The 18,636-nt window shown below is 31.1% G+C and overlaps 2 protein-coding genes across 6 annotated transcripts in view; one reads left to right on the top strand and one right to left on the bottom strand.

The window, feature by feature from the left end:
- The window catches only part of LOC127728289 (Bardet-Biedl syndrome 7 protein homolog), a 59,404-nt gene extending 54,071 nt beyond the window's left edge, over window positions 1–5,333 (bottom strand). For 4 of the 5 annotated variants that reach the window (XM_052235612.1, XM_052235613.1, XM_052235614.1 and 1 more), the window contains exon 1: window positions 5,290–5,333. The gene's annotated coding sequence lies outside the window, so the exon portion shown is untranslated. The remainder of the gene's footprint in view (window positions 1–5,289) is intronic. The other variant, XM_052235617.1, reaches the window with a different exon arrangement.
- A 164-nt stretch (window positions 5,334–5,497) lies between these two features.
- LOC127728345 (protein disulfide-isomerase A5-like) overlaps window positions 5,498–18,636 on the top strand; it is a 35,550-nt gene continuing 22,411 nt past the window's right edge. The window contains exons 1-7 of the mRNA XM_052235697.1: window positions 5,498–5,628; window positions 9,794–9,920; window positions 11,092–11,179; window positions 14,109–14,174; window positions 15,342–15,387; window positions 17,758–17,850; window positions 18,181–18,238. Coding sequence (XP_052091657.1) covers window positions 5,593–5,628; window positions 9,794–9,920; window positions 11,092–11,179; window positions 14,109–14,174; window positions 15,342–15,387; window positions 17,758–17,850; window positions 18,181–18,238 — 514 coding nt within the window. The 5' untranslated portion in view covers window positions 5,498–5,592. The remainder of the gene's footprint in view (window positions 5,629–9,793; window positions 9,921–11,091; window positions 11,180–14,108; window positions 14,175–15,341; window positions 15,388–17,757; window positions 17,851–18,180; window positions 18,239–18,636) is intronic.

The raw sequence follows: 18,636 nt of genomic DNA, 5'->3' as shown, positions 1-18,636 counted from the left end.
ATGAATTGTCTATGGTTCTTAGATATAGGCCATATGATTTGTCTATGGTTCTTAGGTTCAGACTATATATATATATTGCCTATGGTTCTTAGGTTCAGTCTTTATGTATTGTCTATGGTTCTTAGATATAGTCTATATGTATTGCCTATGGTTCTTAGGTTCAGTCCATATGTATTGTCTATGGTTCTTAGGTTAAGTCTATATGTATTGTCTATGGTTCTAAAATATATGCTACATATATTGTCTATGGTTCTTAGAGAAAGGCTATATGTTTTGTCTATATGGTTCTTAGGTTCAGTCTATATGTATAGTATATAGTTGTTAGATAAAGGCGTTATATATTGTCTATAATTCTTAGATATCAGCTTCATATGTTGTCTATGGTCTTTAGGTACAGTCAATATGTATTTTCTATGGTTCTTATGTTAAGTCTATATGTATTGTCTATGGTTCTTAGGTTAAGTCTATATGTATTGTCTATGGTTCTAAAGTATATGCTACATATATTGTCTATGGTTCTTAGATATAGGCTATATGTATTGTCTATGGTTCTTATGTTCAGTCTATATACTTAGGTTCAGTCTATATGTATTATCTATGGTTCTTAGGTTAAAATTGAGAATGGAAATGGGGAATGTGTCAAAGAGACAGCAACCTGACCATAGAACAGACAACAGCAGAAGGTCACCAACAGGTCTTCAATGCAGCGAGAAATTTCCTCACCCGGAGGCGTCCTTCAGCTGGCCCCTAAACAAATATATATACTAGTTCAGTGATAATGAACGCCATACTAAACTCCAAATTGTACACAAGAAACTAAAATTAAAAATAATACAAGACTAACAAAGGCTAGAGGCTCCTGACTTGGGACAGGCGCAAAAATGCGGCGGGGTTAAACATGTTTATGAGATCTCAACCCTCATGTATAAGTCTTTTTTTCTTGTCTATGGTTCTAAAATATATGCTACATATATTGTCTATGGTTCTTAGATATAGGCTATATGTATTGTCTATGGTTCTTATGTTCAGTCTATATATATATATTGTCCATGGTTCTTAGATATAGGCTATATGTATTGTCTATGGTTCTTAGGTTCAGTCTATATATATATTGTCTATGGTTCTTAGGTTCAGTCTATATGTATTGTCTATGGTTCTTAGGTTCAGTCTATATGAATTGTCTATGGTTCTTAGGTTCAGTCTATATGTATTGTCTATGGTTCTTAGATATAGGCCATATGTATTGTCTATGGTTCTTAGGTTCAGTCTAAATATATATTGTCTATGGTTCTTAGGTTCAGTCTATATGTATTGTCTATGGTTCTTAGGTACAGTCCATATGTATTGTCTATGGTTCTTATGTTCAGTCTATATGTATTGTCTATGGTTCTCAGATAAAGGCTTCATGTATGGTCTATGGTTCTTAGGTTTAGTTTATATGAATTATCTATGGTTCTTAGAGAAAGGCTATATGTTTTGTCTATATGGTTCCTAGGTTCAGTCTATATGTATAGTATATAGTTGTTAGATAAAGGCGTTATATATGTAACACTCAGAAACGTGTCCTTCCGCCCAAACGTGTCCGATTCCCCCAAACGTGTCCACATAACGTCACTGAACTGCAAAACATGTCTAGTTGTAAAAGGGCGCCAAAGCGTGTCATTTGTACAAACGCCCAAACGTGTCCATTTTTTTTTATTAAACACCCAAACGTGTCCATATCAAGCTTAATTGTTTTCTTTTACTGGAACTATCGTGTCCATATTATAAATACGTAGATTATTTGGTTATTGCTTTTTCATTAACGTATAATCATTTTACTATTTCATTAAAAAATAGAAATACATTACTTAAGGTCTTTTTTAAACTGGCAGTCTAACCTGGGTAAAAGTGGGGGCGTCAGTTTCGGCTACGTTGGATCCAGGCTCAGTTAAATTGTAGATATTAAATTAGATACCTCTATGTCCCATTCTCTGTGCATTAAAACCTTTGTAGCATTTCACTCTTTCATGGTGCCATCAGTTGTATATTGGAAGGCAACGTTTTTTTTTTTAAATTTCCGCAACTTTTATTTAAAACGGCCTCTATTACATAACAGAGAATGAAGTAGTTTCTTACTGAAGTCATTAAAAAAATGGTCTTTACTCGCTCTTAATTTTTTTAGATTAAAATCCCAACTAGTGTTAATCCCGAATAACCGTAAAAATTTAGGCCCAATCCTAAATTTCCGGTATGATGATAGAACTTATCTACAGTATTTATTGTTAACATGATGTCGTTCAAATAATGCATGACATATTTGGCACTGGACGTTATGTCTCTTGTTCGTGTGTCTTTAGTGATGCTCGAAACCTACAATTTATTAAAAAAAAAACTGATAACCATGCAGTTTATAATTTGAAGAGCTTTTAAAATATCAGAACTGTTGAAAAAATGGAAGTCAATTCTGCTGATGTGCAATATTCGGATTAATATAAAAGGCATCATCGGAGTTTATTAGTAAAAAATAATTTACATAGTAAATGATTATTTCAACTGTACTAGAATTATTTGTATGTTCGCTCTAAATGAGCATGAAATACTTGCAACTGGACAAGTAATTTCAGTCAAAAGTGTGTTCATACCGGTATGTTACAGATTAAATTTGCAATTATGATAATCATTAACAACCGGTATTGAACAAACTAATGCTAATAAATGACCACTTAGTCAACTGTTTCCCCCATCATAGAATTGCCGTAAACGATATTGATTTCATTTAGGACATGCATGTATGGCGCTAAAAGACGTGAGACGTTCTGGCGTTAAACAGTGGGCACGTTTTGGAGAATAACAATTATCGGACACGTTTGGGGGTTTTGAAATCGGACACGTTTGTGCGATATCAACTTTTATGGACACGTTTGGGGGAAATAGACACGTTTGGGGGAATCGGACACGTTTGGGGGGATGGACACGTTTGGGAGTGTTACATATATTGTCTATAATTCTTAGATATCAGCTTGATATGTTGTCTATGGTCTTTAGGTACAGTCTATATGTATTTTCTATGGTTATTAGATATAGGCTTAATGTATTTTCTATGGTTCTTATGTTTAGTTTATATGTATCATATATGGTTCTTAGATATAGGGTACATGTATTGTTTATGGTTCTTAGATATATGCTTTATTAATTGTCTATATGGTTATAGGTTCAGGTTATAAGTTTTGTCTATATGGTTCTTAGCCTAATAGGTACAGTCTATATGACATGTATGTATTGTTGATATGGTTCTTAGGTACAGGTTTTATATATATATATTGTAATTCCAGTGCAGTAATCAAACTACTAACATGATTAACATGATCAAAGTGTAACCACATAATCATAAACATTAGGGGAGTATTCAAACTAATAAAATGATCAACCGATATAATAACATGATCATGAATTTTTAGGGCAGAAATCGAAACTATCGGCATGATTAAACCAGGTTATAAAGGACAATAATCAAACAATCGATTCGAAATGATGATGATTAAACCCTGTTATCACATGATCATCAAAGGCGGATTTAGAGGGGGCAGGGAGCTTCATATATGATAAATGTATAGACTTTTAAACATATTGCTCCAAACGTTGGTTTTCCATAGGGCCTCACCCCCTTTTTCAAAATCCTGGAATCATGGATCATGAATAATAAGGGCAATAATCAAATGATTAACATGATCAACGTGTGATATTACATTACCTAATCTATCATGAATATCAAGGGCAATAATCAAACCTTAAATTAGATAATTATGAATATGAAGGGCAATAATCAAAAATATGTAATCATATAATCATGAATAGTAAAGGCAATAATCAATAGATTATCATGTTTAACTGTTCAGTCATATGATTATGATTATTAAGGGTAATAATCAAATGATCGTCATGTTCGAAACTGTGTAATCAGATGATCATGAATATAAGGGCAATATTCAAACGATCATCATGTTCAAACTGTGTAATCAGATGATCATGAATATTCAGGGCAATAATCAAACGATCATCATGTTCAAACTGTGTAATTAAATAATCATGAATATTAAGGGCAATAATCTAACGATTATCATAGTCAAACTGCGTAATCAGATAATCATGAATATTAATGGTAATATTCAAACAATCATCATGGCCTAACTGTTCAATCATATGATCATTATTATCAGGGGCAAAAATCAATCAATCATCATGGCCTAACTGTTTAATCATATGATCATGATTATCAAGGGCAATAATCAGATGATCATCATGGCCTAACTGTGTAATCATATGGTTATATATATTAAGGGCAATAATCAAACAGTCATCATGGCCTAAATGTTAAATCATATGATCATGATTATCAAGGGCAATAATCAGACGATCATCTCGGCCTAACTGTGTAATCATATGATTGTGAATATTAAGGGCAATAATCAAACAATCATCATGGCCTAACTGTTTAATCATATGATCATGATTATCAAGGGCAATAATCAGACGACCATCATGGCCCAACTGAGTAATCATATGATTCTGAATATTAATGGCAATAATCAAACAATCATCATGGCCTAACTGTTTAATCATATGATCATGATTATCAAGGGCAATATTCAGACGATCATCACGGCCTAACTGTGTAATCATATGATTATGAACATAAAGGGCAATATTTAAACAATCATCATGGTCAATCTGTGGAATAATATGATTATGATGATTATGAATATTAAGAGCAATAATCAAACGATCAACATGATTTGAATGTGTGATCAACTTATCATGAATAATAATTTCTTCTAACTATCAACATAATCACACCGTGTAATCATATAATCATGAATATCAGGGGAAAACTCTTACTATCAACATGATCACACTACTCACTAGTTATAAGACTTATAGTGATTAACTTATACAGGGAATTTTATAAATCCTAGGTTGGACCAGAGCCTGATATTTTGGCCTAAATGTTTAAAGCAAAGGTATGTTTATTATTTTGTCGTAAACAGGGAATTTTTGTTTTCGTGTTTACCCTTTTCTGCATCTTTAGGACTCACTTACCCATCAGTTAACAGCAGTATAAATATAACGTGAAATCGAAACAGAAAGTACACTTCGGAAATTCTCTTTTTCGTAGAATAAATCCGAGTTACATTAAGAACCAATTGTATGATAGATAACAAAAATGAAAAATAAATAAGCCAATCAGAGCGTGGTCCATATCGTGGTTTTTAAATCGTAAAAACCACTACTATTATACCTCGTATTTTGGAATGTTGAATGTTGCCAAGTATAGAACTTCCGGTATTGCTAAGTTAAGTATCCTGTATGTCGTTGAACTATTTTTCTTTCTCTTTGGAATAATTCATCATCGATGGGTTTTTTTTATATTAATTTGATTCGTGGTATACATTTTTCATTTCACCATTATTCATACAGACAACATTATATTTGTATTTGGAATCTGAGGAATGTATAAAAAGTTCGGGAAAAGGAAGATTTTTACCTTAACTGTGAAGAGCTCTACCCAAATGATAAGGCTACCGGCTACATACCAATACGTGGCATTATAGGATGGCAAGGATATATTTATTGCTTTTAATTTTATTGGTAATGTTTTTTTTCATACGATACAATAATTTTCACATACCCACAAAACTTTTGCACGATTATAAATAAAAATTGCATTGATGATTGAACAAAAATATATCCACTGACTGTCATGCTGTATACATGGTATATGGATGTACTTATAGTATACATGTACATGTATACAGTCAAGCATATCAACAACATGACTGCTATGAATATTGTTGACATTGCATACTAGATTAACCTTCAGGAATAGTTACTGAGTCATCAGTATGAGTTAATTGTCATTTGATACACATATTTAAACATATACACATAGGTGTTAAAGGTTGTAAAAGACTTAAAGTTAAAAAAATCTGCTGGTTGTGATGGTATAACAAACGAAATGATTAGAGTGTCATGTGGTAAATTAGTTAAAACATATGTGTTGATTTTTAATTTGATATCTAAAAGTGGAATCTTTCCTTCTATATAGAGAGAAAACATCATTAAGCCTATATTTAAAGGAGGGTGTTTTAATGATCCTTCCAACTACAGGGGTATAGCTCTTTCTAGCTGTTTAGGTAAATTTTTCTTAAAGATATTATCTACCAGGTTAGAGAACTTCCTTGAAACTAACAATATATTACACAAGGAGCAACTATGCTTTGGGAAAAATAGCAGAACAAGTGATCACATTTTAACATTAAAAACTCTGATTGACAAGACCTATAAAAAATCTAAACATCTATACACTTGTTTTGTAGATCTAAGAAAAGCGTTTGACACAATCAATAGAGATGGCCTTTTTCATAAATTACTAAAATATAATATAAAAGGGTCTTTTTTTAATATTTTAAAACATATGTACAAAGATGTCCCTTTCTCTGTAAAATTAAAAGAGGGACTAACACAAACATTTCCCTCATGTGTAGGATTAAAACAGGGTTGTATATTAAGCCCTACATTATTTTCATTGTATATAAATGAACTGGTTGAAACGTTTGACCACAAATGTGATCCAGCATGCCTAGATGATAAACAAGTGTCTTGTCTTCTTTATGCAGACGATTTAGTAGTAATATCAGAATCTGCATCTGGCCTGCAAAATGCTTTAGATAAATTAAATATGTTTTGTGATAAATGGAATCTATCTGTCAATCTTAATAAAACAAAGATTATAATATTCAATAAAACAGGAAAAATTATTAAAAAACACAATTTCTATTATAATGGAAAACTACTAGAGCTGACTGATGAATACAAGTATCTAGGTATAATTTTTAAACCATCTGGATCTTTTACTACAGCAATTGATCAGTTATCTAAAAAGGCTAGCAAAGCTATTTTTTGTATTAGAAAATTATCATATCCTGAAAAGATGAATTTACTACCACATTTAAAGCTTTTTGATTCATGTGTTAAACCTATTTTATTATATAGCAGTGAAGTTTGGGCTACCGTTAGTTTAGTGAAACAAAATACTACCATCGAGTCAAACTATGCAAACTTTAGTTCAAATAAGATGCAAATCAAATTTGCTAAATTTTTATTGGGTGTAAATAAAGGTGCTGTGAATAATGCTGTACTTGCTGAATTAGGATTATTCCCACTTTCATTGTCAGCCCTTAAAAATACAATTAATTTCTGGATTCATATCATCAATATGAATAGCGAGAGTATGGTAAAGAAAGCATACAGTGAAAACTTTAACATGTCTAATGGTTTTTGTAGTAAAATAAAAGTGTTATTAGGTAAACTTGGTTTTCAGCATGTTTGGGAAAATCAAAATACTATGTCAAAGACAAAATTACTTTTTTCAGTTCAGAAGAAATTAGAGGAGGAATTCATAAAATCCTGGAAACAAGCTCTTTTTGTGACTCTAATAAAGATAGTCATGGTAATAAACTAAGAACGTATCGCAAAGTTAAAAATAATTACGAATTAGAAAAATATCTCCTACTGGACCTTAACAAAAATGTTATTTCTAAAATGGTAAAAATTAGAATTAGAAATAGCAAATTACTAAAAGAAGTTGGTAGATATACTAGAACACCTTTAGAACAGAGAATTTGTCCACTTTGCAAGGATGGAATTGAAGATGAATTCCATTTCCTCATTAAATGTAAAGCGTTAGAATTTAATAGAAATATACTCTTTTGTAATTTAAGTGATATAGTTCCATCTTTTGTTAATATGTCTGAACAAGATAAATTTAGTTTCATTTTGAAAAGTAATGATACTGACATTTGTACTGTATGTGTAGCTGGAATAAGCGATATGTATGATTCGAACATTCATTTAAAGCAAACATAATGTTGTTAAGAACTGTTGTAGTATTAAAGCTTATTGTAATAACTTGAAGTGATAATATAGTATGAATAACACCTCCATGCAATGTAGATATAAAATATGTGTCTCTTATCATTGAGAAAACATATCTCTGTATATTTGTTTTTTGTTTATTTTTGTCTGTTTTTGTATTTGTATTTTGTAAATGTCAGCTGGTATCATTCCTGTATTGAAATTTACACCAATAAAATTATCTGATTTGATTTGATTTGATTTACACATACTTTCTGAATGCAAGTTGTATACATATTATCCAATAAGTGCATTTTTCCCAGAAAAATTGACATCAGAAAGCAACTATCTGCACTTCACAATGTCCTACAGTGTGTTTTTACCCCAAATGACCCTAGATCAACAGGCATGACAGGGACATTTCATTCATCAATTAAAACAGAACTTTGTAACAAGTCTATTAATTGGTTTGTAAAACTGCTGACAGTGCTGTTAGTTTCAGACTTTCAAAGTTCAAAAAAACATTTGAATCGTGTAGCTTTGTTGAGATAAACATTTTGATTCCATTAATTTAAAACTAAATTTCTGGGATATTATTGGGTTTTAAATATCACATTTCCAATTTTAGAGTCTAAGGCTGCAGGGGTCGACGTAACCACTGGCCTGCTGGCCTGTGGCCAGTTAAATGATGCTGGGGTCGAGTGTTTTGAAAGTATAGTGGCCCGCCGGGCCAGAGAATGTCTTAGGGCCAGTTGGACCAGTAGGAAAATATTTTCAGGCCAGATGGACCCAAGGGTTTTTGTCTGCCAAGTAATCGTACTTTCTTTTTACTTTAATCAATATGCAGATACGAGATAGCGAATAAAAATAATGACCAATCAAATCTCATTATCTGGCGATAACGCATGTCCGTGATTTCGCGAGACTTCAGTTATCAAAATGACAGCCCCATAAAAAAACAAAACCGAGATGGAGCATTTCCAACATAAATTTAACCCACAAAAACGTCCCCCTGCAGCTAATTGTGAAGATCAAAAGGAGAAACGAAAAAGGTACGAAACAGAAAAACGGAAGAGAGAATTTATTACGTCTTGGAAAGCTAATATAATGCTAAAAGATTGACTGTTATCTACATGTTTTATGATATGAAATTATTTTACATTTTGATTACATTTTCTTTTATGTTTTTTTTTTCCCACATGCATTTGTCATTACAAGATCGAAGAAAGGATTAGAATAGTGATATTATAATGACTCAACAAACATTTTTCTTGAGTTACATGTACTCTTGTCAAAACACAAGATTAAAGTATATTGTGATGTATCAAACTTGGCTTGTGATAATTTCTGCTGAATGGTGACCTCAGTTTTTTTGTCATTTTTTGTGTTTCCAGGTGATATCTTTTGAGTGAAAAACTTAAATTTACCAAACATTTTGAACAATGCCTTCTGAGACGAGGAAGACCACTTAGGAAATGAGGTCACTAGATTAAATGTGAAGGTCATAACACCAGTCTGAACACATGTAATTGAAGTTATTTGTTTTTTTTTATCTCTTAAACCTTATATTAATCAATCTTTTTTTAGATGTTTGTTATATTACATTACTGTAAATTTAGAAATTATTGCATGCATTTGTTATTGCGATTTTTGAAGAATGGACAAAATAGAGAGATTAACTATTGGGATTTCAGCAAAATCTGCTTACAGAAGTATGTATCGGATATCAGAAGACAGAATGCAAGTGCTTATTATTGCAATACTCACCAAGTCACATTATTCGCATTTATAAAAACTTTGCAATAATTTCTGAATTTACAGTATTATTTTGTTAATGAATGGCTTATCAACCTTTTGACCAATGATGTTTAAATGTAACCGTATGTTGTTTATTTTGTAGGTGAATGTTTCAGTTAAGTTGGGTGCCAGACAGAAAGTTTCTCTGATACAAGATATCGATGATCCAAAAGAATTTAAGAAGATACTCAGGACAAAAACCAATCTACTTATTATTTATGCGAAATCAGGTGATATAATTTTACCATTTTCCTCTCTCAAGCAGAAATATTAACTCAAAATGTTGCACTGAATCAACATCCATTGATTTATTATGTAAAGTATCCGTAGAAAAAATTGTATTTTTTTGTCAACAGCTTGCACTTTAATTTATCATCATTTTTATTTATCTCATTCATATGTATGTTTCACAGCTGTTTGATTCCCATTGTTAATTTCAATGCAGGTATCTGTTATATGAAAATCAATTGCTTTTATATAAGTTATCAATAAATCCCCTTTGAAATTGAAAGTACATGGTTAGATACATCATGTACATGAAGATTAAAAATAACATTGTTGGTACATGTAGATGAAATACCCTGAACCAGTAAATCTCATAAATAAATGTTTATATTAAAGATGCTATATTAAAATATTAGTTAATAATCTAGTAAGACATTAAATGTCAAACTTTTGAAATTATATATTTCTTCTTCTGCAGCGAGATAAGATCTACAAATAAACAAAAATAACTGTCTATCAACTCATTAAAAGAGTTTTTGCCACTAAATGATGATAGTGTTACAAAAATATGGCATTTTTGGCAATAATCATTAAAACTATAATAGATTGAGAGAAACTTAATAAGTCTACATTACTGAAAATGTTGATTGAGTGATTTGATTCCTTATATTGCCCTGGAATGATGAGATTTTTTTTTCACACCAATTTTAGTATATTTTTTTTGCCTTTTATCTTGTAATGAATAATGTGATCCAGGCACTGAAGAAAAATAAGTTAATGGTGTTGATTTTACTTGAATGTAGTAGACATGGTAGAAAAGCTGTGTATTAAAAAAATAATAATAAAAAAAATTGATGCAATGTAAAAGGTAAAAAATAAATATCTAAATTGCATATTTTTGCCAGAAAAGTTATTCAGGCTCTTAAGAGCCTCTAGTTTGATTATTTCTGTGGACCAACTATAGTATCTTCTAGCTATAATAAAAGTAGTCTTAACAGTATTTCTTTGCCTGTTGAGATTGCATTGATATTTTATATGTAATTATAATATGAACAGTGCATTTAGCTTTTTTTTCTTTAACTGCTGTTAACAGATTAATAATCATTATGGTAAAAGCAAATTCCTGTTTGTCTTTAAAGTGTATCAGCACAAGTTAATTAATAACTTTTGTTACAGGCAAAGAGTATGGGAAGCTGAAAAATGTATTTGAAGATGTAGCTGAACAGATGAAGGGCAAAGCCACCCTGGGTCTGGTCGACTGCAGGTAAAACATATTTGTGATAAGTTAAAAGGAATTTTTTTCCAAAATCACACATGAATATTTACAAGACTGTGAGCTATATCTTAATCAAATGCAGTAATGCTTATAATATTCCTTTTTAAATGTTACTTAAGAAGTAGACCAAAGTAAGAAATTGTTGAATAATGATTATGTTAGATGCCTTTCTCATGAATGTGGGGGAGGGGTCTCAAGGGTTAGATAAGGCAAAATTGAGATGGTTACACAAAACTTGACTTCACACAAATTTTATGAAAATATATCCATATTCCTACCAGTTAAATTACAGCAATTTTGAACAAAGTAAAACAATCATATATTTATTGATCGGCAAGTGAGTCTATCACTTTCTTTTGGTATGTTAGGATATTTTTTGTTTTTTTTGAAGATATTATCTAGCTGTCCATTTATGATTCACATACTGCATATAAACTATTAGATTTTTTAAATGATTTCCATGCTTCAGATAAGTTTCTCTTTTTGTTTGAGCTTAATCATCATTCAGGGGGACCCCTTGAATGTGTGATTTTTGGGGTAATTCCACCATTTTTTCCCCTATTAGTCTTTGTTAAATTGGCATTTAAAAAAAAAAATTTGCAGAATTATCTTTGTTTCAAATAAACATGATAAAGAAATAATTGGTATGAGTAAAGTTTCATTATGTCCAGTACTACAGTGAGGGAAAATTTCACAAAACAATTCATTGCATAAGAATATAACGATCACTAGCAGTAACAAAGCAACTTCTTTGCCCTCTTCTTTAGTAACCATGTCACCTCAAGTTTTCAAAATATTTTATAGGAACACAAAAAAAGGATGGTGCTTTGAAACAATCAAGATATTTGTTTATGACACAGAAAAAAAATCTGCAATGAAGTGCAGGTTTAATTTCCTACAGCTGTCAAATTCAGTGGAATATTTGTTCAACCCTTTTAAGCATGAAACCAAATATGACATATTTTGTACTGATGGAGATTAAGCAATATTGAAAATTTTATAAATTTACTTTCCAAATTAAGTAAAATAAAATAATTGAATGAATAGATTCAAATTAAATGTCTCTTTACAACCATTTCCACATTTTGAAAAGAGTTAAAAAAAACAATATGACCTACACAAATATATTTTTTTTGCACTAGACACAATGTGTCTTCATGTCCCATAAAGTTTTAAAAATGTTTGAAATATTAGTTTCTGATTGAATTAAAATGAAACTGAATTATTCTAGTTTTTTGGAAAAATTACCACTGATATGCAGAATTTTTTTCCAATAGAAAATTGGCATTAAAAATGCCATTAAACACTTCAAAAATGAGCTTTAAATTAGCTGTCAGTAACGACGAGTACTCTTAGATCTGTTATTAGTGTCCTTTTTGTTTTTAGGGATAAGGGATGGATAAATACCCTGCCACGTCCGGTCTGTGTTTTTGTTTGATATTTATTGCTCTGTATTGATCTGATGAGTTAAGCCTTTTTCAACTGATTTTTATAGTTTGTTCCTTATGTTGTGCTGTTACACAACTGTCCCAAGTTAGGGTGAGGGTTGAGCGCTCACAAACATGTTTAACCCCGCTACATTCTTTGAAGTGCCTGTCCCAAGTCAGGAGCCTGTAGTTCAGTGGTTGTTGTTGGTTTATGTCTGTCATATTTGTTTTTCGTAAATTGTTTTGTTATAAATTAGGCCATTAGTTTCATATTTTTCATGTTAGGGCCTTTTATAGCTGACTATACAGTATGGGTTTTTCTCATTATTGAAGGACATACGGTTGCCTATAATTGCCTACATTCACTTTATTCGTTTGATGTGTTTGAACTTTTGATTTTGCCATTTGATTGGGGACTTTCCTTTTTGAATTTTCCTCGGAGTTCAGTATTTTTGTGATTTTACTTTTTATTTGAACTTTGGTGGATAGTTGTCTCATTGGCAATCATACCACATTTCCTTATTTTTATATTATTGTCTTTCACTTCTCATCTTTTAGAATGGTTATTTTTTTGTCATAAATCTATTGCATTGATCTTTCATTATATGTTAAAATTCTCACAAATGTAGAATGGAATGTATTTGAGGAACTCCCGAATTAAAACTCATATTAATACAATTTTAAGAAAAATTTCTAAAATTACTATCAGAGTGATTAGAAAACCACTTGTTTCAATTGTTCACTAGACTGTTCATGGACCCTGTCCTTTTTGTACAATTCATGGTAAAGCTAGTACTCAAGTTTTGTATGCATGTTTCTGTTTTTGTTATGTAAACTTGTAATGTATGTCTATATCTCTGATATGGTTTATCAGAAGAGTTGATATATGTATGACAAACCACCTCAATTGTATATGCTTCATGGCTGAAACATTTTTTATTGAAAATTTTTACTCTTTCTCATATGATAACAATGAAAACTCTGCAGAAAACCCTGAATATAATAAACTTAAATCCATATAAGATATGCAATGTTCACCATGTTCTCTTCTAAAAAGTACAAATCTCCTCCCATTTATTCATTTTTTTTACTATTCCTTTAATATGAATACACCATAGCTTTGTAAAAAATCCCCATTGGCAGAGGTCATTGCCATTTAAAAATATTGAGCTACATCTGTTCTATCTATTTTTCCCCTAACAGCTGAAAGTGCATGCATAAGGTTAACAGACTCCGTCAAACCAAAAGAAAATTAGAAATGTTTATTTAAATGTTTTGCCAAGTTCCAACTGTCAGAGAAAAAGAATGAAAAAAACTTATGATTTAACAGTTTAATAAAAATCACTTGACAATGTGTGAAACTTAAAAAAAAATATCTGTGGAAATCTAGCAAAGTGCTTAGAAATATTCTACAAAGCAATACATGTAGTTACCAAAGGTCAATATAAATTTGCCTCTATTATAAAAAAAATTATTGATTTCCATTGTAGTGATGCTAAGAAGTTATGTAAGAATCAGAAAGTGTCTCCCAGTACTATTGAAGTAAAACATTACAAGTGAGTATTGAATATTCACCATTTTGATATGGTTTCCTATAATTGCTGTAAATATATATATACATATACATATATACATATACAAAATTGGGACACCCAAATTAGAAAACAGAGAGATTCTGGATGCATCATCTACGTACTCTTGAACCTGATGGACTGAATGAGAGAGATGAAAAACAGTTTTATCCAAAACCAAAGGAATAAATCTTGAACTTCTTACTATTTAACTCACACAATTATTTGTTTTGATTTAAGAATCGCAATGTACAATAAGCTGCAAAAATATATTTAAAAGACATGTACAATAAGCTGCAAAAATTTCTTTACTCCATCAGATTTTTACCTGGATGGCTGCATGCGCCTGATGAAGCTAATTTGTTTAGCGAAATATTGCGTGAATATATAAAATATAACAACCATATTTATAACACTCATTCCTGTGTTAAAGTTACATTCTTAGGCATTTATATAATTTAATTTAGTAACTGCATCAGTTTATTTTCAAACTGATCCACGCCTAGATAGATTGAATGTTGCTATTTTTAGACATTATATGTATATATATAGTTTTACATGAGATGAAATTTCAAGATAGTCATAATTATGACAGTCTACATCAAGTTGATCTGGTAGAGATTTTTGTACTGATGGTTGAAATGAATTTATTTTATACCCTTTGACTTTAAATGCTTCAGATTCATAATTGTTAATTTTAACAGTTTCGTTAATTGCAGTATAAATAGAACAACTAGACATTGTCTAAAAAATATTGATTGTTGGTTACTTTACGCCGCATTAGCACAACAAGGCTATATAGCGGCGAGGTCTAAAAAATAAACTGTAATTGTACTTTGGTCTAAACATAATAGAAATGTTTGGCAGGGCCTCACATTTCTTTATACTGCAACTCTTAAAATTTGTTCCATATGAAATCAACAATTGAGAATTTGAAGAGTAGGACGTAAAAATTCTGCGAAACTGCATTCTTTCGTGGCATAGAAAACTTTCTATAGAAACACATTATCATTGCCAAAAACAAGGTTAGATATGGTCAGTGACTGTATAAAGGCAAAGTTTATATTTGCGCAAATAGCTTGGTTGCAATATGATAAACAAGACAGTAACACTGTTTTTAATTTGATTTAAGGATTTTTTGTATGCTTTTAGGGATGGATCTTACAATAAAGATTATGATAGAAAACTGGTTTCTAAGGTAACAGTATTATTTTACTATATGCATAGATATATTCATTTTGGTAGGTACTATTTTTTTTATTGAGGAAAGATAATAATTTTGTTGATACCTGAATTCATCATGTTTGTGGTTTTCAATTACTGCACACAAGTCCTTTTAGGAAATAAGTATTTGGTTGAACACTAGAAACCATGGTTCACCTATTCTCAGGAAATAAAAGAAAATTATACCATATGAATAATAATAAATCAGCAGTATTTAATTTATAATTAGGCTAACCAGTAGCTGCATAGTACTAAAGTATGTTTGTGTGTTTTAAACAAAAAAAAATTTATTAGATGTTGTTGGAAAGGATTACAGAATAAATGTTTCATAGATGTTTTTTGTTTTTATAGATTAAGTATAGATGGGATTTTTTCAAGTTATTTATCGGATTTCAGTTGTTTGCTTTTTTGAAATATTTTAAGAGAGAGTTCTTGGGCTTAGTGAAAACTGTTAGAAAGTGACACATTTGAAAGGGGTTTGTTGTGATTTCAGATATAAAAGTGATGATTTTTTTGTCGAACCTGCGACTATTGTCGCAGAAAGCTCGACATAGGGATAGTGATCTGGCAGCGGCGGCGGCAGCAGTCAAATAACTTCTTAAAAGCTTAATATTTCAGAAGGTAGAAGACCTGGATGCTTCATACTTTGTATATAGATGCCTTATGATATGAAGTTTCCGTCTGTCATATGTCCATTGTCCTTGACCTCATTTTCATGATTCAGTGACTACTTGAAGCAAAAAGTTAAGATTTTTTTGTAATGTTAATTTCTCTCTTATTATGAGTAATAGGATAACTATATTTGGTATGTGCGTACCTTGCAAGGTCCTCATGCCTGTCAGACAGTTTTCATTTGACCATGACCTCATTTCATGGATCAGTGAACAAGGTTAAGTTTTCGTGGTCAAGTCCATATCTCAGATACTATAAGTAATAGGTCTACTATATTTGGTGTATGTAATGATTGTAAGGTGTACATGTCCAACTGGCAGGTGTCATCTGACCTTGACCTTATTTTCACGGCTCATTTCACAATTTTAAGTTTTTGTGTTTTGGTCTGTTTTTCTAATAATGTATGCAAAAGGTCAACTATATTTGGTGTATTGAAATATTTCACGATGTACATGTCAGTCTGGCAGGTTTTATTTGACCTTGACCTCATTTTCATGGTTCATTGCTTATGATAAGTTTTTGTGTTTTGGTCTGTTTTTCTTAAACTTTAAGCAATAGGTTAATTATATTTGGTGTATGGAATGATTGTAAGGTGTATATGTCTGTCTCGCAGGTATCATCTGACCTTCACCTCATTTTCATGGTTCATTGGTCAATGTTCAGTTTTCCTGGTTGACTTTGTTTCTTAGATACTATAAGCAATAGGTCAACTATATTTGAAGCATGGAATGATTTTAAGGTGTACAGGTCTGTCTGGCAGGGTTTGTCTGTGGAATTTCCATGGTTTGGTCTGTTTCTTTTATACTATAAGCAATAGGTCTTCTATATTCTGTGTATTGAATGATTGTATTAAAGCTGTACATGTATTTCTGCCTTGGTTTATCTGACCTTGACCTCATTTTCTTGGATCATAAATGTTAATGTGATACTTGTAATAAAACTTTATATTAAGAACTATCAACATAAGATCAATGGTCAGTATAGTAGGCGAGACATTTCAGCATGTGCACTCTTGTTATGATTATATCTAGCAAAAATCATTCTATTTTATTTAATTGCACATTAATTATACCTGTTCATTTCTAACATAATAATCCAATTCATTCTGTATTGCTTCATTCAATTTAATACAAATGTATTTATATGGTGACAAGCTTAGAGGTCTCCTTGTAGGGTGATTACCAGGACTTTACAATTGGTATTTGCTGCTACTCAGTTGAACATTTGGCAAAAAGGAGTAAGAACAAAGACTGGTTAGCTTGATGTATGGTGACATGTCTTCCTGTAGACTGTGACTCGGTCTACTACCAAGCAGGGTTAATTGCATATCACTTTAACAAGTTCTCGTCCTAAATACTGTTAATTCAAAAATTATTGCGTGCTTTTGTTATTGCGATTTTTCAAGAATGGACAAAAATGCAAGTTTAATTATTGTGATTTTTACGATTTCGATAAAATCTGCATACAGCTCTATGTTATCAGAATGCGAGTTCTTATTATTGCGATACTCACCCAGTCGCATTATTTGCATTAATAAAAACCTCCCAATAATTTCTGAATTTACAGTATTCATTTAATTTGCTGCTGAACCTTAAAAAAACCATTCAACAGCATCATATTTATATGGAAATATTTTCATTGGACATACTAATGTTTGGTATTATTTTTTAAGTCTTTGGTGAACTTCCTGATGGATCCTACAGGAGATATACCATGGGAGGAAGAACCAACAGCTGGAGATGTTGTACATGTAGAAACTCCAGAGGTATGTCTTGTAACATGTGACATAAATATAATAATTGTCTCTGCAAATCATGGATCATCAGTTTCTACATTTACAGTTCTGTCTTAGAACCAAATAGATTTAAATTCATGTGTTACAAATAGAATATTGGCTTATATAAAATAATAGTGCAGTCAGTTAAATAAAAATAAAGTATTCACTAATAAAACAAGAAAATCTTACACCGTGTGATCAAAATTAAGTTCTGGGATACATAAGCAATTGTTAATAGAATTTAATAAAAGGTATTTATAAATATAGTAGATGTGATCCAGTACAAATTGACATAATAAATATTGTTATATATTTCAGCAATTTGGTAAACTATTGAAGCAAAAGAAGAAAATACTAGCTATGTTTTATGCTCCATGTAAGTAGATACATGTATAAAAGTAAAATTTATTACATTCTTGTACATCATGTACATAGAATAAGCCTTGTCCTGAAAATATGACAATTTACTTTCAAATAATAACATCGTTAAATTACATAAGGAATGCCACTGGAAGTTAATAAGATGATGATGATGAATGGCTGCTTAACGTCCAGAGGCAAATGAATATGCATATTCAGGACAAGAACATGTTAATGTAATATGAATATTAACCCTGCTTTGTACTAGACCGACACGCTGATTTTTAACGTGCTAGTTCTCAAGGTAACAGTCCGCAGGAAGACATGTTACCTTACCCAGACACATTTTTCTGACTCCGAACTGACCAGTCTTTGCTCTTACTCCTTAATGCTGCGTGCTTAGCGGAGAAGCAG

The sequence above is a fragment of the Mytilus californianus genome, unplaced genomic scaffold (assembly GCF_021869535.1).
Source record: "Mytilus californianus isolate M0D057914Y unplaced genomic scaffold, xbMytCali1.0.p SCAF_2, whole genome shotgun sequence".
Lineage (NCBI taxonomy): Eukaryota > Metazoa > Mollusca > Bivalvia > Mytilida > Mytilidae > Mytilus > Mytilus californianus.
Note: the sequence above shows the minus strand (reverse complement) of the source record. Positions and strands in the feature narration are given on the sequence as shown.